The 20,718-nt window shown below is 48.4% G+C and overlaps 7 protein-coding genes across 7 annotated transcripts; 4 read left to right on the top strand and 3 right to left on the bottom strand.

Annotated features, from left to right (window-relative positions):
• Positions 1-249: 249 nt before the first annotated feature.
• Positions 250-2,636, bottom strand: TGAM01_v207854 (CTP synthase; the record flags this gene model as incomplete). Its single annotated transcript, XM_024550187.1, has 11 exons — positions 250-412; positions 480-725; positions 792-1,008; positions 1,066-1,736; positions 1,862-1,882; positions 1,997-2,154; positions 2,211-2,277; positions 2,332-2,360; positions 2,410-2,446; positions 2,499-2,554; positions 2,619-2,636. The coding sequence occupies 11 exons, from the start codon at positions 2,634-2,636 to the stop codon at positions 250-252; spliced, it is 1,683 nt and encodes a 560-aa protein (XP_024405082.1).
• Positions 2,637-3,602: 966 nt separating this feature from the next.
• Positions 3,603-5,169, bottom strand: TGAM01_v207853 (hypothetical protein; the record flags this gene model as incomplete). The annotated part of the gene is made up of 3 exons (XM_018805284.1): positions 3,603-4,604; positions 4,674-4,911; positions 4,979-5,169. The coding sequence occupies 3 exons, from the start codon at positions 5,167-5,169 to the stop codon at positions 3,603-3,605; spliced, it is 1,431 nt and encodes a 476-aa protein (XP_018661455.1).
• Positions 5,170-8,167: 2,998 nt separating this feature from the next.
• TGAM01_v207852 (MFS transporter, SIT family, siderophore-iron:H+ symporter) lies at positions 8,168-9,934 on the top strand (the record flags this gene model as incomplete). The annotated part of the gene is made up of 1 exon (XM_018805285.2): positions 8,168-9,934. One exon carries the CDS (start codon positions 8,168-8,170, stop codon positions 9,932-9,934), a length of 1,767 nt encoding a protein of 588 aa, XP_018661456.2.
• Positions 9,935-11,387: 1,453 nt separating this feature from the next.
• On the top strand, positions 11,388-13,437 carry TGAM01_v207851 (hypothetical protein; the record flags this gene model as incomplete). Its single annotated transcript, XM_024550186.1, has 4 exons — positions 11,388-11,436; positions 11,664-11,762; positions 11,826-13,250; positions 13,328-13,437. 4 exons carry the CDS (start codon positions 11,388-11,390, stop codon positions 13,435-13,437), a joined length of 1,683 nt encoding a protein of 560 aa, XP_024405081.1.
• A 144-nt stretch (positions 13,438-13,581) lies between these two features.
• Positions 13,582-14,411, bottom strand: TGAM01_v207850 (chitosanase; the record flags this gene model as incomplete). Its single annotated transcript, XM_018805287.1, has 3 exons — positions 13,582-13,842; positions 13,910-14,257; positions 14,313-14,411. The coding sequence occupies 3 exons, from the start codon at positions 14,409-14,411 to the stop codon at positions 13,582-13,584; spliced, it is 708 nt and encodes a 235-aa protein (XP_018661458.1).
• A 2,398-nt stretch (positions 14,412-16,809) lies between these two features.
• TGAM01_v207849 (hypothetical protein) lies at positions 16,810-18,602 on the top strand (the record flags this gene model as incomplete). Its single annotated transcript, XM_018805288.1, has 2 exons — positions 16,810-17,094; positions 17,151-18,602. 2 exons carry the CDS (start codon positions 16,810-16,812, stop codon positions 18,600-18,602), a joined length of 1,737 nt encoding a protein of 578 aa, XP_018661459.1.
• A 1,160-nt stretch (positions 18,603-19,762) lies between these two features.
• Positions 19,763-20,713, top strand: TGAM01_v207848 (cysteine synthase; the record flags this gene model as incomplete). Its single annotated transcript, XM_018805289.1, has 1 exon — positions 19,763-20,713. One exon carries the CDS (start codon positions 19,763-19,765, stop codon positions 20,711-20,713), a length of 951 nt encoding a protein of 316 aa, XP_018661460.1.
• Between the last annotated feature and the right edge of the window lie 5 nt (positions 20,714-20,718).

The following is a 20,718-nucleotide window of genomic DNA, read 5'->3' as shown; positions in this document are numbered from 1 at the left end:
GCCCGTCACTCCCCGCCACTCGTTGACCTCTCCAAGATGCTTAAATGCCGAAAAAAAATCGATGATGACCTGTGTCCCCGTTAGCGAGTGCGATTATGCAAAGAGTGTTGTAGATTGTTTAGGTGTGCCTACCTAGCGCCGGTGGTCGTCTTTGAGACAGACCGTCTATATGTCCTACATGCCCTGCAATTTATGAATTGATTAAATGAGACGTTCTAAGATTCTGCGGTCTACAGGCAGCCGGCTACTTTAAAAGTGGGAAGCGCCACTAGTTCCATTCGCCAGTCCATCCTTCTTGTGGTTGATCTCCTCGGTGATCTGGTCGAGGCATCCTGAGCTGGCCGCCACGAAGCCGAGGAATGGCGGAGAGGGGCTCAGCACCTTGCTGGTAAGTTCGGGATGAGCTTGCAATCTGTTTGAAATGATTAGCATTTTTTTCTCCGAGCTCCCTGAGCTGAACTGCGGCTCGCGTTGCTTACCCAACAAAGAAGGGATGATCCTTGATCTCAATGGTCTCGACTCGCACTCCTTGATCGTCAAGAGACGTAATATCGAGGCCGCCCTTCTCCAGCTCGTCGATGTATTCGGGGTTAACCTCGTAACGATGTCGGTGGCGCTCCTCAACAACTGCGGCGCCCTCGTACATGGCTCGGAGCTTGCTCCATTCGGTGCCGGGCTTGAAGTGCGTTGTGCGAGTACCAAGTCTCATTGTGCCGCCCATTTGCCTAGAAAATAATACGTCAGCGTTCATGTCACTTTGAAGAATGGAGTCGAGTCGCAGTCCATCTTACTCTTTGGATCCTTCAGGCATGAAGATGACGAAGCGATGCTCTGCAAGAGCACCTGAAACCTCTTCGGAGGTGGCGTTCTTGTATCCAAGGACATTGCGAGCATATTCTTGGACGGCCACCTGGAGACCCAGGCAAATTCCAAGGAAAGGCACCTTGCGCTCGCGAGCCCACTTGGTAGCCTCAATCATTCCCTCAATTCCTCTTGAACCGAAGCCGCCTAAATCATCATCCGCGTAAGCTTCGTTGACGATATCTCTGTCCTTGGATTACTCACCCGGCACAATGACGCCATTAGCTTCGCAAACGGCCTTCCAGGCGTTGTGGAATTTGATAGGATCGGCCGTCTGCATATCTTTCTCCAGATGCTCAGAGTCCACGGGAATGAGGTTCAGCTTGCGCTTGCATCGCATGGCCGAATGCTCAAGCGATTTTCGCACACTCAGGTATGCATCGTCAAGGGTGACGTATTTGCCTACCAAAGCGATGTTGACAGGCTCGAGATGGTGCTCGGGAATGACAGTCTTCTTCCAGAGGCCCCACAGGTTCTGGCCTTGCTTGATTTGAGCCGAAGAGAGGTCGACCTTGTCAAGAGCCAAGCCCTTCTGGAGGAGTTTGAGCAGGCCCTCCTGTTCAAGAAGCATAGGAACCTGGTAGATGGTGTCCATGTCTCGCACACCAATGACTTGTTCGTATTGAACCTGGCAGCTTCGAGCAACCTTTCGGATGGTGTCTTCGTCGAGGGATCGTTCGCAACGGCAGGCAACCATGTCGGGAATCAAGCCGGCACTGCGCATCGACTTGACGGCGTGTTGAGTGGGCTTGGTCTTCTCCTCTCCATTGATAATCGGCACGTATGATACGGCAATGCTGAAGAAGTTCTCGCGGCCGAGTCTGTGCTGTAACTGAACAAGCGCTTCGATAAAGGGTGCGGATTCAATGTCACTTCTAGGGTATTAGCTACGTTGCTTCAGAATGTTGCCCATCCCTAACTCGACAAGTTTTGAACCACAGTGGGCGTCAAGATTGGAAGCAAAACATGCAATCATTAGTGGCTGGCGAGAGACACATACCCAACAGTTCCACCCTGCAAGCTCGGACGTTAGAATCGTAGAATCGAAATACTGTACTTGAGAGATTATTCTGGAGAACGTACCAACTCAACTAAGAGAAGACAGGTCAGCACTATTATCAATCATGCAACACACGCTTTTAGAACAAACATACTAATGCAAACATCAGGCTCCTCTCCTGAGCTATCGACAGGGATCTTGGCGACTCGCTCAACCCACTCTTGGATCTGATCAGTGACATGGGGAACCACTTGAACGGTCTTTCCCAGGTAGTCTCCGCGTCTCTCTTTATCCTGGAAGATATCAGCATACAATCAGGACACGCGATTCACATGCGGTGGTCTCTTACGATGACGAGCTTGTAGATTTTGCCAGTCGTCATGTTGCTCTCGTTGCTCAGCTGGATGCCAAGATATCTGAATACGATGTCAGCAATTTTTCATCGACAAGCATAGAAACCAAAGTCCAACCTCTCGTAGTTTCCAAGATCCAGATCAGTCTAGAGGAGTCAGCATCAAGCATCAATGATTGGCGCCATCTTTTCCCACCTCTCCGCCATCGGCCAGAACAAAGCATTCGCCGTGTCTATATGATGAAGTTAGCTCGTACGTAGCAAATGCAAATTGGTCAGTCTCACTCTAGAGGGTTGAGCAATCCGGCGTCTGTGTTCAGGTAAGGGTCGATTTTCAGGGCCTGTAAACCATGGCATAAGTAAGAGACGGCAAGACAAGATGGATCGTCTTCGGCAGCATCATACTGTGACTCGAAGACCCATAGTCTTGAGAAGAAGTCCGGCGCTGCTGGCTGTTGATGCCATTAATAAGTTGCATATCCCACTCGCACTCATGAATCGCCATACCGATAATGCCTACAGGTTCACAAGTTAGCACGTCGGATCAGAATAGATGATCGATCTCACATGTCAAGATGATGTTTCATCAACAGGGCATGCATCAGCGGCACCCAGAACTCACCTTTGCCCACGCCGGAAATGACACCACCGCTGACTAGAACGACACGCATATTGGCAGCTTGCTGTTCGGAGAATCTAGAAAGACGAGTATTGACGAAAAGATATCGCTATCAATCTTTTCTGAGGCGCGAGATTCTAGAAGAAAAAAAATCTTTGGCGTATCTGCGAAAGAAAAATAAAAGCGGGGGAGGCAGTCTAAACCGGAAAAAGCTTAATACGCACAGGGTCTCGATGTCACTGCGGCGGTTCGCAGGTACTTGGTGCCTCTAGCGTTTTGCCGCGGCTGGCAGCGTACTCTGTCACTGTAATGTGCCGTGCCGATACATGCACGTTCACAAGCTTTAGCGCATCTTAGCGGTTCAATGTCTTATCACTGATAAGGCGTCCCCGGGTCACTATCTTTGGGCAGTCTCAGCCATGTGACAGCCACTGTAGCGAGAGAGGAACATCCTGATACAAACACAGTGGTTCATGAAACGAAGAAACGAAGAAATAAGATGCGCCAATGTTGTACTATATATTTTTTTTTGAATCTTTTTTTTAGGACCGGCCAAGAGAATGACTACATGTGGTCTCCATAATACCCCATACCCCTCAGACAATATCCTCCAAATGAGGGAAGTAGTTGGTGTCTAGTTTACTTGCAACCCATACTCCCATCAAACCTCCAATGAATAGCGTAGTGAATGAAAGAAATCCCCTAACGAAAAGAATAAATACCAACACAGAAATTGGAAAAAAATAAGAGTAGAAATAAAATAATCCAGTTCAAGGGCCTGGCATCAATGGCTTGGCACAGCGACCAAACTCCTCCTGGCAGCCGTCAAGACAATGCTCTCTAGCAGATCCGCACCAGCCAGACTTTGAACAGCATTTCTCAATCTTGTTGAGTTCGCACGAGACATTGTCAAACTCAGCACCGCAACGACTGGTCCCGTTAAATGGCAGTTGGTTAAGAAGGAGTGATTTGCCGAAATGACGACTGGCGGGGTGAGAGAGGGTCCGGTTGAGTGTGGAGCGAGATCCCTTCACCGAGGGCTGAGGCTTGAAAGGCTGGAGGTGAAATTGCCTGGACGAGGAATGCTGATTAGGCTCAGAATGATTGTTGGCGGCAGTTCCATTTGAGCCCCGAGTTTGGTTAAACGGGCCGGGAACACGCTCTTCCAGTGCTTCAAGCGAACGCTTCTTCTCCTCATAGTCTGGCCAGCGATACCAGTTTTCTTCAGGGTCGTCCAGACACTCGCCAACAGTGACTGCTGTGAAGCCGGCGTGATAGAGAGTGTCGATAGTATATGACACCAAAGTAGACACCGTTTCGTACACAGTGTCATGCTCAATGTGCAAGTAGCTCTCGGTCTCCGCGTCTCTATTTCCAAATGCCTTGTCAACAATGTTTTTACACGTTTCAATTTCATCTTCGCTATCGTGTAGATAGCCCTGTGTGTCCAGATCAAAGTATGTGACGTGGTATCCCAGCTCGCCGAGCCACCTGTCCACGTCCTCATTGCTGGCAGAGTAAGGGGGACGCATATAGGTGGGGAAGAAGCCAAGAATATCTGCAAGAGCAATCTCATTATAAATCATCTGTTGACGGAGAAGAGTCTTGCCAAGCGTAGGAAGACGCTGATGAGACCACGTATGGCTGGCGATTTGGTGGCCATCCGCCTTCATTCGGTGAATGAGGCGGGCCCAGTCAAGGTCAGGGTCATTAATGGCTCCTTTACCGAGATTTCGGCCTGTAATGAAGAATGTAGCCTTGACATTGTATTCCTAGAGACAAGGAAATTAGTATCATCTTCGTTAAAGTACTCTATATCTACACGACGAGAGCAAACGTACCTCCAACACATCTAGCAACTGTTCGGTATATTTCCACGGGCCATCGTCAAAAGTCAATGCAACGGTGCCGGGCTTTTTACAGTTAAAGATAGCTTGTCCATATGGCACGTCGCCCATATGAGGGCGTGGCCATTCTTCAGTATTTGCTCCGAGTGGCCGCCTGTTTGCGTCACAGTAAGGGCCATACTCAAGCTGGCATGCGGGAGCAGAGCAATACGAGTATCCTGTGCCGCACCATCTAATTAAAGAAGTCGTAAGCTAGTATTTCGTGTCAAGCTCAAGCAGTATGGAGTGCTAGCACATACCCCTCAGCCGAGCAGCCCTCGTCATCTTCGCAGCGTGTGCCAAAATTAACACCACAGCGACCGTCTTCGCTCTTAGGATAGCGTTTCTCTAATTGTGATGTCGTGTGATCACTATCATCATCAAAGGCCAAAGTGACCATGAAGAAAGTGGCCGCAAAGGATGCATAAAGAAGCCTGTAGTAGCGACGCATCTTGAACGTCAATGTGCAACCAATTACAGCTTTTCAGGTGTTCAACAAACGGGACAAAGAGTAGGAGAAAAAGGAAAGGAAGGAAGAGAAAGAAATGACGGAAGAACACAGTTTCACATGTTAATATATAATAGGCCTAGCAATAGAGTGGATAGGACTGCCCATGGCTGTTTTGGCTTATCACAGAGGTCCAGCTAATTACGCGAGTGAATCCGGCCAACTCGGCAATCTATCCTCTATTTTCAAGCCGCAGATGCTCGCAGCGTATCTACGATATTGAGGCAATAATTGTGGCATCTAGCGTTTATGCCACCGCATGGCGACAGGTTGAGAAACGACCAGGTTTGTCGAGTACCCAGTGTCACGCTCGTAGCGCTACATGGATAAAACCCGTCTGTTGAGGATAGAGGAATTCTTTATTGGGCATCTCGTATGTCCCCGATATCCCCTGCATTAGCGGTCTATGTGTGCTGCAAAAGGAAACGCCGTGCAATCTGAGATTGCCGATATCCCCGCTTTGTTGCTCAAGTATCAGGTGGCTCAACCTTTCAAACATCAACACAGACAATGGGTCACCGCGGCATAAATTATACGAACCAGGATGGATGCCCTAATAACTACTTGAAGTATTAGAGAAGTATTAAGGGAAATATTGCAAAGAAGCCCAAGATGAATGCATATGCTCATCATGAAGCAGGTACCTTTATAAATACCCGTCAGAAACTTTAGATAGGGCTGTTCACCGAAGCTGTCCAGTAGCCGAGTGCAAACTTCCATCTCTTGGTCGAAGTTGAAGAATATATGGAATGATCATTGATACAGTCGCATGTGAACAATGGCCAGATATGGCTTACATGTAGTCGGGTCGAATGCGGCTCGTACAGAATACTTGAAGTCACAAGAGTGGAGGAAGTAAGAGATAGATTATCATATGACAAAGACGGGCTGAAAAACAGAATTTGATCAGCGGAAGAGTAAAATCACGAAAACGATGGGAACTCGCGTGTATGGTGGGCTCAAATGATGGCTTCTCATATGCTTGAGTTGTGGCCAACCAATAGCACGTCAAAACGGAAGCGAATAGTGCACGATAAAAAATCTGGTGGCAGCCATGGCAATTAAACTTGTTTCATCGGACCAGATGTCCTACATGTTATGGCTTGAAACAATTTACAATATCAAGCCGAGGCAAGCCACAGATCAAGGTACCATCGGTTGATCCCGTTAGCCTTCTCGGTGGCGAGATGTGGAACTAAGCAACCTCTCAGGGTGTCTAAAATGAGCCATCTCGTGTGCTATTGTTGTTTTCGGTGGGATGTGTCTGCATTGTTTGGACCAAACGCCTCTTTACAATTTTACGAAAATTCTCAGATGCAGTGATACATGCGTCCATTTCGATCTGCAGGTGCATGTCGTCAAATGCAACACAGCAAGACGTTTCTAGGGACAGTGCATGTAGTTCTAAACCAGGGGCAGTTACTGGATAGCCTTAGTATGAACGTGTTTCCATAATTGCTTTCTCGGACGATCGGTCAAGACTCCTCGCCATCTCGGCTTGCGAGCGTCTGCAGCTCACCTTGCCTTCTGCAGAGCTTCCAGGTTATGTTGGTATTGCGTCGGCCCATCGCAGAGCTTCCGGATGCGAAAAAGGGCCCAGCACTAGCGATTATTGTGGCGCCAAAAGCTCCGAGAAAGAAACTGTCTAGCGCGCCCCATCCCGGAATACCTCGACGCAGCCTAGCCTCGAAATCTTGTGTCATGGGCTGTTGCTGCGGGCTCTGCTATCTGGGCGGCTTTTGCTACGGCTTTTGCGCTGGACGTTTCGTTGTCTGGAATAGAGATGGAAGCTTGATGGCCGCCACCGAGCGCCACGCTGCGAAAAATGCGCTCATGCCGCCCCTCCAAGATGCCTTTTGTGGTTCCGGCAGGATGCGGATCCTTCCGGGAGCAAAGGCTGGGAGGGCTGGAAGGGCTGGAAGGGCTGGAAGGGCCTGGGTCCGTTGAAGCGTTCGGTGAGACTTGGCGATGAAGTGGGCTGCGAGAAAATTTTGAAGAAGGGTATAAGAGAAGGGATATCAAGAGGGAGCCAAGCCGAGGCGACAAGCCACTGATATCGTAGAAACGGTGTAACGGTTGTAGGTATCGAAAAAAGTACAATCCAGTATCTATGTGCATGTACTTCGTTCAAAGTTACACTTTGCTATGTGGCTCTATATCCTCTCGCCGCTTCATTCCTTCGCAAGCCACCGACTTACAAGAGATGCTCTCGCAACATGAATGATTTCAACAGTTCTTTTCCCCTTGCCACCACCAAGAGATGCTCTACATCCCAACATCTTATCGTACTCGTAACACAAACGACGGTATTCGGCGTCTTTATGCGATTGGCTGCTAGTAAGCAATAACTTCTTCTGGCCCCCCGGCTTCGAGTCGTGCCACACACAATCCAGGATTGCAATCCTCATTAGCCAGACTTGGCAGCGACGCCGATAAATTTCTCTGGCCGGACTCTCCAGAAGAAGTTTTTTTTTCTCACTCGGTGCTCCATCTCGACCCGCTTTTAATCTGATCATCAGATAAAGCCATTGATCAAGCTAGTTTTTCCAATCTTGACTCTTTCGGGGCACCATTGCGCCGATTTTTTTTCTTTCGCTCCTCTTAATCTAATCGATCGGATCAGGCAGACGCGTTTTGGGGGATGGACGCTAGAAAACGAAATATATAACTTGTGCCACGGACTGAGAGAGAGGGTTCCTCGTCCCCCCCTGCTTCTCACTTGCATATATGAGCATGCACATGCATCCAAGTCCGCATCCGGAACTTGTCGAGAGAATCCGGCCTTGTGCGATTGTTTCGTTTGCTCATCACTAAACCGACGTTATCTGGTCTGACAAAGAGAGAGTGGCACAAGCAAGTGGCTTTGTGAAGATCTTTCCGAACCCAGCGCCTCTATCATCATCATTGTTGTCTTGCGTCTTTATTGTCTTACATCGTCACAATGTCTGCCCACCCCGCGGTTCCTGACGCGGAAAAGGCCGCTGATCCAGTCGTCGAGCAGAGCACAGACCGGTCTGCTGCCGATCTGGTCAAGAACATCAAGTCGCCGGGCGTCTCCCGTATCGAGGCCATCTCGGGCGCCATCACCACGCTTGATCGCTACTTCATCTTCTTCAGCGTCTTCCTCGTCGCCTACTGCTACGGCCTCGACGGCACGCTGAGATACACCTACCAGCCCTATGCCACCGGCTCCTTCGACAGCCACTCCCAGCTCTCGACCGTCAATGTCCTCCGCGCCGTCATTGCAGCGGCGGCCCAGCCCACGGCGGCCAAGATTGCCGATGTCTTTGGCCGTGTCGAGCTGATTTGCGTGTCCGTCTTCTTCTATGTCATTGGAACAGTCATCGAGGCCTCGGCTACCAACATGGCGACCTATGCCGGCGGCAACGTCATCTACCAGGTAGGCTACACCATGATCATGCTGCTGGTCGAGGTCATCATCGCCGACATCACGTCCACGCGCGCGCGTCTCTTCTTCAGCTACATCCCCGCGCTGCCCTTCATCATCAACACCTGGTGCAGCGGCAATATCGCGAGCGCCGTCCTGGGCGTCACGACCTGGAAATGGGGCATCGGCATGTGGTGCATCATCTACCCCGTCTGCGCGCTGCCGCTCATCATCAGCCTGTCGCTTGTGGGACGCCGTGCCAAGAAGCAGGGCCGTCTGGTCAACTACCGGTCGTCGTTTGAGCGTCTCGGCCTCAAGAACCTCGTCATCGAGCTGTTCTGGCTGCTGGACGTCATTGGCATCATCCTCCTCATTGCCGTCTTCGCCCTCATCCTGGTGCCCTTTACGCTGGCTGGCGGAGTCCACAGCGAATGGCGCACCGCACACATTATTGCACCGCTCGTCATTGGCTTCTGCTGCATCCCCTTCTTTGTCTACTGGGAACTCAAGGCGCCGCACCCGCTGGTTCCCTTTGCCCTTATGAAGGACCGCTCTGTGTGGGCGCCCATGGGCATCGCCGTCTGCCTCAACTTTGCGTGGACAATGCAGGGCGACTTTCTCTACACCGTGCTGGTTGTTGCCTTTAACTTTTCAATCACCACTGCGACCCGTGTGACGTCGCTGTACTCGTTTGTCAGCGTCATCATTGGAGCCCTCCTTGGCATAGTGGTGTACAAAGTCCGCCGCCTTAAAATCTTCGTCATCATGGGAACTTGTCTGTTCATGGTGGCTTTTGGACTGCTTATCCATTACCGTGGAGCTGTTTCGGGCTCTAGCCGAGCAGGTGTCATTGGCGCTCAGGTCGTTTTGGGAGTTGCCGGCGGTCTCTTCCCGTATACCGCTCAGGCGTCTATTCAGGTTGGCCTGAAGCATGAAAACTTGGCCGTCATCACGGGTCTCTACTTGGCCCTTTACAACATCGGATCTGCCCTGGGAAACACCGTGTCCGGAGCCTTGTGGACTCAGCTGCTCCCCAAGACTCTGGAGAACCGGCTGGCAAACATCAACTCCACGCTGGCAGTTGAAGTCTATGGCAACCCTCTCGTAGCTGTCATTCCCTACCCTCCAGGTACGCCTGAGAGAGACGCCATTATCGACGCCTACCAGCATATCCAACGCCTTCTCACAATCACCGGCATCTGCATCTGCATTCCTCTCATTGCCTTTTCTTTACTAATTCGCAACCCTCGTCTGACAAGCGAGCAGACCTTGGCCTCCGACTCTGACGTCGAAGAGACCCAGCAGCGCTCGGAGAAATAAGCATGTACAAAGTTTAATAAAGGGAGACGAATAGAGTTGGACAGAATTCGAAAAGTTACATAGTTGTTCTTTCTAATGATTTTCTTTATGTTCGGGAAGATAGAGGGAGTTATCATACGATTCTTAGCTGTACATAACATGCGAATTCCCATAGATAATTGGTAGCATTCGGAGCAATATGATGATTAATGCGTTGAGTAATCTCTTATGAAATAATCTTAAGTCAGCTTCAATGGGTGACGCTTAGCTGATCATGATGGGGCATATGCGAGAGCCAATCAAGGCGATCAGACATTCCATTTTGGGAAGAAAGTTTTCGATGCGTGTTTGAGAGTTGAGACATTGGCAGGACTGACGCTGTCTGAGACCCGTGGCGGCTCATATACGGGTGTATATTCTCGGGCGGTTATAAAGCCAGTTTAACGCCGTCTCGCCACTATGCAAGTCTCCGATGTGGACCAAGCTATTTGGAATTACTACTCCTCCATTCTGAGGAATAGGTCAGAGAAATAGGGCGATCCTAGGTAAGAGATAGGGGACCTATATACATATGAGGAAAGGCCAATGGCATTTCTGGAGCACATCATACTAAAGCGAATGCCAGCGGGCGCTTTGTCCCACATCTTGGAGGATGCTGCGAGTTTTGTCCCAACTATAGGCGGCAATGGCTTGGGCAGCAGCATTGATGTAAGACATGAATCTGGCTAGCAGCAGGTTGAATTCCGCCATTTGCCAATCACAAAGCCGATACACTCTCGGCCTTGTGAGGTAATCATGCACGTTGGATTACAGAGCCCTTAGGTAATATCCCAGAGCATAGCATGACCGGGTTTATAATATCCGATCTTCTCTTCAAGTGTTTTAAAGTTTGGCTGACTTGCGCTTATTGGCCTAAAGTGAGAAACCAGCGGACGCTACATTTGCAATACTATACTAAGCCTTAGGAGATAGGCACATGGAGTTTACGAGTCAGGCTTTCGAAGCTCTGTCTATTTTCAGTAGTTTTCCTCGGCAAGTCTTTCTGCTTCTGTATGAACCAATGCTCCTCGTTTACCCCTCCTCGAAACTGCGCTCGCTTGGGCTGTTTCAGCGACTCTTTACCCCGCAGTTATATCAACTGATGTTACCCCAAATAGATGCTGTCGCAGATCCGAATAGGCAAGAGCAGGCGTTTACTCAATGCACGCCTTATAGTCCCTTGGCGTACTGAAAAGGTCATAGAGTCATGAACTTGCATGCCGCCAATGGAGTCAAATCGCATGTCTGATGACGAGGCGCAAGGAGGGGTAAGCAATAGTGCCGGTTCAATGGTTTATTATGAGGTTGTAGGCAATTATCTCCGAGTGGCCTGTTTTCGCCTCTTTCTCTCTGGTTTCTTCAAGTACTATAGGAATCGCTTGTTCCAGGCGAAAGACTGCAGTTTATCGAGCGAAACGCTTGTCAAAACATCATCATGACTACTCACAAGCCGGGGACCGAATACGACGTTATAATTGCTGGCGGTGCGTCGCTCTATGCCTTTACATGGCCATTTACCCCAAGATCTAACAATTCCAAGGTGGCACCGCTGCTTGCATTGTGGCTGGTCGACTAGCTAAAGCAGACCCTAAATTATCGATCCTTATTGTCGAGCGTGGCACGAATAACCTCAACGATCCCAATGTTGTCAATCCATCCAGATATCTCACTCATCTCACTCCGAATTCCAAAACGACGATTCTCTATAAAGCAAACAAGTCAGAGGCTCTCAATGGACGCTCGCCCCTTGTGCCCTCGGGAGGCATGCTGGGAGGAGGCTCGTCCGTCAATTTCACCATGTACACTCGAGGTATTAGAAGGAAAAAACGCCATTCATGTAATACGAGATTGCTGACATTGACGTGATAAACAGCTGCGGGCGCCGACTTTGACTCTTGGAAGACTGAAGGCTGGGATGCGGAGAGCCTGATACCCTTTGCTAGAAAGCTAGAGACATATCACCTTGATCATCCCGACGTGGACAAGTCCGTACATGGTCACGATGGGCCAGTTAACGTGTCATTCGGTTCTTACAGCGCCAAAGACTGTCAGGACGATTTCATGGCAGGCGCTGCGGCTACTGGCCTCCCTGAAATTACCGATTTGCAAGATTTTACGTCTGTTGATGGGATATCTCGATATCTTCGTTATGTTTCGCCAGACGGTCAACGGCAAGATACGGCCCATCGCTATGTCCACCCTCTCATCGCTTCTGGAGATTACCCCAATCTTCATCTTCTGCTCGAGAGCAAAGTCACTCGTGTCATTTTTGAGGGAAACCGAGCTGTGGGCGTGGAATGGGTGCCCAACCCAGACTACCAGCCCTTGACTAATCTGACGCGAAGTGAGCCATCGATTATCAGAGCAAGAAAGCTGGTGGTGGTGTCTTCAGGAGCTCTCGGCACGCCAAGTGTGCTTGAGAGGTCGGGAGTTGGCAACGCTGAGCTTCTCAAGAAGCTCGACATTCCTGTCGTCGCCAATGTACCAGGCGTTGGCGAGGAATACCAAGATCATAACCTCATATTTTACACTTACAAGACCTCGCTGAAGCCTGATGAAACACTTGACGATTTGCATAGAGGCCGATTGGATTTTGAAGAGGCTCTCAAAGCGAAGAACCCCATTCTGGGCTGGAATGGCGTTGACATCGCAGCCAAGTTTCGCCCAACGGAGGAAGAGGTGGCGCAGCTAGGTGAAGAATTCCAAGAGCATTGGAATCGCGACTTCAAAGAGCAGAAAACAAGGCCGTTGATGCTCTTGGCAATCGTCAGCTCGTACCTGGGTGACTACAAGACTTTACCAGAAGAACAAGAAGATGGCCCTCATCAGTACATCTCCATTGGTATGTACACGGCATATCCGTACGCTCGAGGCGACATCCACATCACTTCCAAAGATCCCGACGCGGCGCCTTCTTTCAACACTGGTTTCTTCAACAATAACGTGGACGTGACGAAGCAAATTTGGGCGTACAAGAAGCAGAGAGAAATCTTTCGCCGTGTAAACTCGGTTACTGGCGAAGTTGCCTCAGGACACCCGAGCTTCCCCGAAGGTAGCAAAGCCGGTCTTCGAAAGAGTCGCGAAGTTGCAGAGGGCTTCAATTCTCTTGAGGAGAGAAAGAAGTTGCCTCCTATTGAGTACACCAAGGAGGACGATAAAGCTATCGAGGATTATCTCCGATCTAACATTGAAACGACTTGGCATTCTATCGGAACTTGCAAAATGGCTCCAAAGGAGAAAGGTGGCGTTGTGGACAAGAATCTCAATGTTTACGGCACAGAAGGACTAAAGATTTGTGGTCAGTATATTATGTTCAGGGCGACTCTTGGTGTTGTCCACCATTTGCTTGTACACCGCGCTGACCATGTTGTATAGATATCTCAATTGCGCCCGAGAATGTGGCCGCCAATACAAACAACACAGCCCTCATCATTGGCGAAAAGGGAGCCGACATAATAATCAGAGAGCTTGGACTTGCCAATTAAAGGGCAGGACTATATGTCGCATTATTTAGCTTGGAGCGATTGGCTTGAAGTTTCATGGCAATGACGATTTATCTCTAGTAAATAGTAAATATGATGTTGGATTATTAACTCTATAGATCTTTAAGTGGTGTTATAATTATCTACCTATGCCTGAAGGCCCGCAACAAGGCTATCTCCAAGGCTCTTGATGCTGTTCTCAAAGTCTGCCGTGTTTCCAGCACTCCAGTTAGCGCCGTCTGCGCCTGGGACTGCCTGCTGGCCCATGAAGCCGATATACAAGACATCCTTGGGATCGTGGCCGTTATCACCGGTGAGGCCATCATCCGGGAAGCAAAGGTTGCCCATAGAAATGGCCGATTCGCCGGTGGACGTGAAACCGTTGGTGTCGCCCCAGATGCCGTAAAACTGATTCTGATGTTAGCACCATTTGCGCATCCATTGCTGCAAAATGGCCAAATAAATGAAGACTTACGACTTGGTTGTTGCAAACGACAGCCATGACACTCAAAGGCTGCATGCCAAATTGTTCAGGCGAAAATGAGGGATCAGCGCCCTCGTTTCCAAATACGACGTATGGGTGAATGTTGGCGTCCAAGTCATCAATCCCGAAGCTCTGAACAGTATCCTTGAATGCGGTCTCGCCTTGGCCACTGGGATCATTTGAGCAGGCGCCAGCAGAGTTATTGGCGCCATCGCAGTCAATGTCCATGTTGTCGTAGTTGCCGCTGGATCCCTTTAGGAAGATGGCATTGGGGATATCGCCACAGTAGACCGCGCCGCCTGAGAAGGCATCGGATAGAGCGTTTTGACAGTTGCCAGACTGGTAAACACTATGGTGTCAGATATAATCAGGTTTGGGGAGAAGATATATTTACCCGATGGTTATCGTATATTTGCTTCAAGTTATCTGGGAGATCGAAGGCAGAAGTGACGGCGCCCAGAGCGGCGATAGTAAGGAGACTATTAGAATACATTGTGAGGTGATTTGGAAGTGCGAGGAAATAGAACGAATTGCTGAACACTAGAAAGATGTAAGGTAAAGATATCGCAAAGGAGATTGCGTAGGAGAGAGCTGTGCTATATATGCTGTTCTACGCAAGTAGCTCGTTGATGCTAATGTATTACTCAACAGTCCGTACCTTGTCGCATCTGCAGACCTTAAAACATCCTGCAATTGGCGGAGAATCATGCTCGATCAATACAATTACCCCATAGAGAAACAACTATTTGCTAATAGAAGCTTTTGAAACCGCCTCGCCATTCCAAAACGCAGCGTCATGCCTCGTATTATTATTCAAGGAGCTTCCTAAGGAGGCGTTTACCTGACGATCAAGCGATACTCAAACAGGAAGGCCGCCCTGATTTACGAAACAAGACATGTGGAAGGCCCATTCAACGGAAACATTTAAGCTCATTTTTGCGTTAACCTTGTTCATAAGTATCTTTTGCACTATAAGACTAGAGCTGCTAGTCAGGAGTAAGCCGTGTGGAGATGCGCTAGCTTTATCCGAGACTTGAGACCCGGTCAGGTCAGATCCGGCATTGCTACCGACGATCGCAAATCGGTCCTTTAAATTGAAGGTTATTACTGTTCAAGATGTTCAGTAATACTAGATAGGTTGGATTGTTCTTATATAAGTGTGTACTGCGCTGTAATTATTCGACGCGGCATGTCTCTATAAATACCAGGTTGCGTAGAGCACCCGCGTGATTGAGTCAGGTCAAGCGATCTGCAATGCGAGTACATTTACATGCAACAATTGTATATTGTAGTGAGCGTAGTGGGAATAGCAACACTATGCGCATGCATACCTAAGAAAGCTCATATAGAGCTATGTCTAGTATTCATGGATTCCTATCGTGAACTCATCTATCAATTAGCAGCGGAATACCTGGTAGACTCCTTCTGAAGAACCCACTGTATAATCTGTAGTAGATGATAAACTTTCATATAATTGGGCGCGTGGTCTAGGGGTATGATTTTCGCTTCGCATGTGAAAGGTCAGGGGTTCAATTCCCCTCGTGTCCATTCTTTTTGCTTTTTTTTCCGAGCTTTATTCAAGAATGAGATGGAGTCAATTTGAGAGTATATCAATTGCATTTGCTTCTTATTATGTAATAAAATGGGCTTGTGGTCTAGGGGTATGATTTTCGCTTCGCATGTGAACGGTCAGGGGTTCAATTCCCCTCAAGTCCAACTAACAAAGTTATCTTTTTGCAAACATTCGCGATTTTTCTTGGTAGGCCTTGAGCCGGAAAATCGTCCTCTATCAATCAGATAGGTACCTTTCTATGACTTGACAACAGAGCTGGACGAGTATGCTTGTTTTTTTGGGAGCAGATGTAAATTATAGACTATAGCTCTATTCGTCCACTGTCGGGATAGCACAGTTTCAGCAACATACCGTAACAGATGGGGTCGTAGCATCTTTCACCACCGCACATGTATCAATATCAGGATTATATACCTACACTAGTTCTTTTTCAGGGACAATCACTATCACTGAGTGACTCTGACCGGAACCCACTTCAGTGATCTTACATCGGAGCTATCCGAGTGGCGCCGTTTACCCTATGGCTATGTCTTATCATTTGACTTTTGCAAGTCATATCATTGATAGTTACTCTCAATAGATGTCTCGTCGTCTTATTATTTATGAGCTTGTACTAGGGTTAGCTAATTTGTTCCAAAAAGAAAATTGAGCAGTGTAATGAATTGTTGAGTTCTCTATTGAAGATATGACTTCTCATACAAGATCCAGCCATAAACTTCTTGGGTGATGGCGCAGAAAAAGCCTAGTGATTGCAAATGACAGCTTCGACGGCAGATAGAATTAAGCTCTGAATTCGAGACGTTTTCGCCTTTAGATATTCTGATTCTATCTTCCTTCGACATTGGCTGCATACTAAAAGTAAACTGTACGAGGAGGTTCAATGACCGAGCACCCGAAGCTTATGCGCTGTTATTTGTCGTCTCTCGCTGTCAACTGCCGTAAACGCTTATACGTAGTGCGCTTGCGTATTCTACAAACCGTCTGCCTAACAGCACGTGCACTCCCCCTGTTTGTTTTTGTTAGCTCCGGCAACTTCTTTCTCTAAAGGTTCTAGGTTGTTTTCCTCTGAGGGATCGTCTTAAAGCAGAGGAATTGCGGCCAAATAGAAACTGCAACGGCCATGACAACCGACATTCGACACTGGTACATAGTTAAACCCTAGACTTGAATTACAACTTGCTTCTTCCATGCTGTTTCGTGTATTATTTTTCTACCACTTGACATTGCCGATAGCGTACGTCTCTTCGAAATCTCGAAATCACCAGCCAGAAGCGTTTTCTACAACTTCAATGCATTTTTGTTTCGCACGCTTTCGACAATGGTAGACGGCAGCCCAAAGGAGTCAATTGAGCCACAACAAAACGCTTCTTCGCATGCTGGGATATCTCCTGCCCCTCAAAGAGTTGCGCATTGCCACAACAATGGCTCAAAAGAGGCCTCAACTACTGTATACGCTGCTGGTGAAGTAGACGTTAACAACGATGCTACTGTTAGACAGCCAACGAAGAAGAAGCCGATCAAGTTCCATCTTGCTTTTTTGGCTATCAATATTGCTTGCTTCATTTTCGCTCTTGACTCTACCAGCCTTTCGGTAGCAATTCCCGTAAGCTACCAATTAACAAATTGTCTTCAATCGAGGTTCAATGCTAACTTCTCTAGTCAATTGCAGAGCAGCTCCATGGCACGACGCTGCAGTCCTTCTGGGCTGGCATCGCCTTTCTTCTTGCGACCGTCATCACGCAACCGTTGTATACAAGCATGTCTGACATATACGGCCGCAAGCCTCTCTTCCAAATTGCCTTTTTCTTATTCACCGTTGGATCGATTGTCTTTGGGCTTGCACCTAACATGCCTGCCATAATCAGCGGACGATTGATACAGGGCTTGGGAGGAGGAGGAATGGATGTTCTCAGTGAGATCATTGTCGCCGACATGGTTGCGCTGAAGGACCGGCCTGTTTATCTGGGGCTTATGGCCATCCCTATTGCAGTTGGGAGCATTCTTGGCCCGTCTTTAGCTGCAGTCCTCGTCCAATATGCCAGTTGGAGATGGATTGGCTGGATAAATCTTCCGTTTATTGGCGTCGCATACCCGCTTATCCTCTTTTGTTTAAAGTTGAAACCGATTGACAATTCTCTGATGCAAAGGACAAAGCAATTGGACTGGATAGGAATGGCCATCTTTACATCAGCATGCACGCTATTTGTATTGCCCCTCACATGGGGAGGAACACTTTATTCGTGGCAGTCATGGAAGACTTTACTCCCCTTCGTGGTGGGCATTCTCGGTCTCATAGTGTTTGCTTGGTATGAATCTAAGCCATCGAGACCCATCATTCCGCATCGCATCTTTTATCCACGCACTGCTTCAGTGACGCTGGTTACAGCAGTCTTACACGGGATATTGCTGTTTTCTCTTCTGCAGTATCTCCCATTCTTCTACCAGGCTGTCGCTGGCGAGACGCTCATTCGTTCTGCCCTGTCACTGCTTCCCACCAGTATTATTTCTGTTTTGGCCGCCGGCTCATCTGCAGCCCTGGTTGGCCCCCTGAAGGGTTACAGATGGCCTATGTGGATATCTTGGATCACCTTAACTGTGGGATCAGGATTGTTATCTCTATTCAGCGTGTCCACATCTACGGCCATGAAATACGGTCTCCCTATCGTGTGGGGATTAGGAATTGGTGCTCTTCTTCGGATAGCTCAGCTCCCGATGCAAGCCAGCGTGGCTAATATTGACGACACTGGTGTCGCTATTGGCCTGCTGATGTTTGCTCGTTTGCTCGGCGGCCTCACGGGCCTAGCTATCAGCTCAACAATCTTTAGCAACGCATTTGGGCCTTCCATCTCCAAGATCATTCCAGATCTGCCGGCCAATCTTCAAGTGCTTGGGAATGCAAACACGGCCATTGAATTTATCCCGAAATTAAGGACAATTGACATACCATCAGATGTATTGTTATTGATTCGGAAAGCATACTTGGATGCTTTCAAAGCTATCTTCTACACCATGACGGGTATTAGCGGCTTAGGTTTTTTAATTTCCCTGGGTCTTGAAGAACTATCCCTCGACAAGGAAGAGCGTGGCCAGCAGCAATTTGACGACGAGTAATGACTCAATACTTGAATGAATGGGATGTTCACTAACGTAATGTAAACTGGCTGGGCACATATTTAACAACTGATTCATGTTTTTTAACTTATACTTATAATAATAATTCGTAATACTTTCGCTTCTGCAAGTCATAGCCTGCCGATACTGTCGATGCATCTTATATAAGGGCCAAGCGTACTGGGTCAATTCTAGATGCGACTTTGGGATAGATAGTTAAGAAGAACCTAGTGATCTTTAATGTTGATTGCGCAATAGAGATGTTTCGACTGCGGAGTGTTGAAGTTTAAATGCTCGCCGCTCGAGAAATGCAACTGTTGGAATCATGCGGGCTTACGGTTCTACATTTTTGTGAGCACAGAGAACACATTCAAAAATCGGTGAGAATAGGAGCATCTGGAATTGAACCATTGAACCATATTCATCTGTTTCAGGCACTTTAGCAACTCTAATTAGATATCAATATGGCATCGGAAAAGTCAATTTCTATCCCGGTTCGGATTTTCATTGTTGACTGTCAGCCTCACGTAGATGAACCGCATGAGTCATAACTGTTTACTCATCTCCCATGGTTGTGAAAGCGGTATTGATCTCGAAAGGGATAGTTTATTCCTACGTATGGTATGTGCTATAGTTTATGCATGGTAACAAAGTACAATGGCTCGACTTTTAACCGATCCACGGAAGCTAAGCCAATGACACACGTCATCAGATACAGTAAGAATGAGGATTGTACTTGACCGGGCCGCGGATGTGTTTACTCTTAGTTGTCTGAAGCGGTGGAATACCCTGCTTGTCCAGAAATGAGGCGCAAATATGGCCAATCAACGGCATCTTTTCAACACAGTTGCGTAAGAGCAATGTACATATTTTGGGATCGTGTCATGAGTAGGGCGCTGGATGTAGTTTCAATGGTGGAGAGCAGCATTAGCTCCATGCCCTTATTCAGCGCGGCATATGGTCCGTTTAAGCCTCCGAGGAGTTGCAATGCTAAGAGTCATAAAAATTCAATTCGTTTTTGGGTTTTCTAGGGCGACAGAAAATACCATAAATGGCAAGTATACCGATCTTGCCGAACTATGCTGCGCCTTATACACTTGCGCCGCACCACTACTTTTTCATACCTCTGATTCCATAAAGCTCCCTCAAAACTTTGCAATATGAATCCAGCTCCCCCCAAACCCGTCACCAGCATCCTAGGCGCCATTGGAAACACTCCAATAGTGCGCCTGAACCATGTCGTGCCAAAGGATGCCGCAGAGGTGTATGTCAAGTTGGAATTCTTCGGCCCCACAGGATGCTACAAAGACCGCATGGCTCTCTCGATGGTAGAAGAGGCAGAACGACGCGGAGATTTGAAACCCGGTATGACGGTTGTTGAAGCCACCGGCGGCAGCACAGGATCGTCGTTGGCTTTTGTCTGCGCTGCCAAGGGTTATCGGTTTCTAGTTGTGTCTTCAAACGCCTTTTCAATGGAAAAGCTACGCACGATGACTACATTTGGAGCTGATCTTGAGATTGTGCATAGCCCTACGGGAAAAGTCACCCCCGACCTGATCCCGAGGATGATGGATCGTGCAAAGGAGCTCAGCAAAGACAAAGACTGCTACTACACTGATCAATTCCACAATACTGACGCTTTGGTTGGTTATGGAAAGATTGGAAAGGAGCTGGTCGAACAAATTAGCGACGGTATTGACGGCTTCTGCGGTGCTGTCGGCACTGCAGGCATGTTCACTGGTGTAGCCAGCTCCCTGAGGTCGAAATATCCTTCTGCGAAGACAGTAGTGCTAGAACCTGCAGAATCACCGATCATCACGAAAGGTGAAAAGGGAAGCCATAGCGTTGAGGGCATTGGCTGTGGCATTATTCCGCCGCATCTCGATCAATCGATGTACGACGAGGCTCGAGCCATCCCCGAGGCAGAAGCCCGGGCTATGTGTCGCCGTCTTGCAAAGGAAGAAGGGCTGCTCGTTGGAACATCATCTGGCTTGAATATTGCTGCTGCTATAGAGCTGGCTAAAGAGCTGGGACCTGGGAAGAAGGTGGTCACAGTGGCAGTCGATACTGGTCTCAAGTATCTCAATGGCACGCTCTTCGCAGACGCGTAACGATT

Source organism: Trichoderma gamsii, assembly GCF_001481775.2.
Source record: "Trichoderma gamsii strain T6085 chromosome Unknown Scaffold_30.2, whole genome shotgun sequence".
NCBI lineage: Eukaryota > Fungi > Ascomycota > Sordariomycetes > Hypocreales > Hypocreaceae > Trichoderma > Trichoderma gamsii.
Note: the sequence above shows the minus strand (reverse complement) of the source record. Positions and strands in the feature narration are given on the sequence as shown.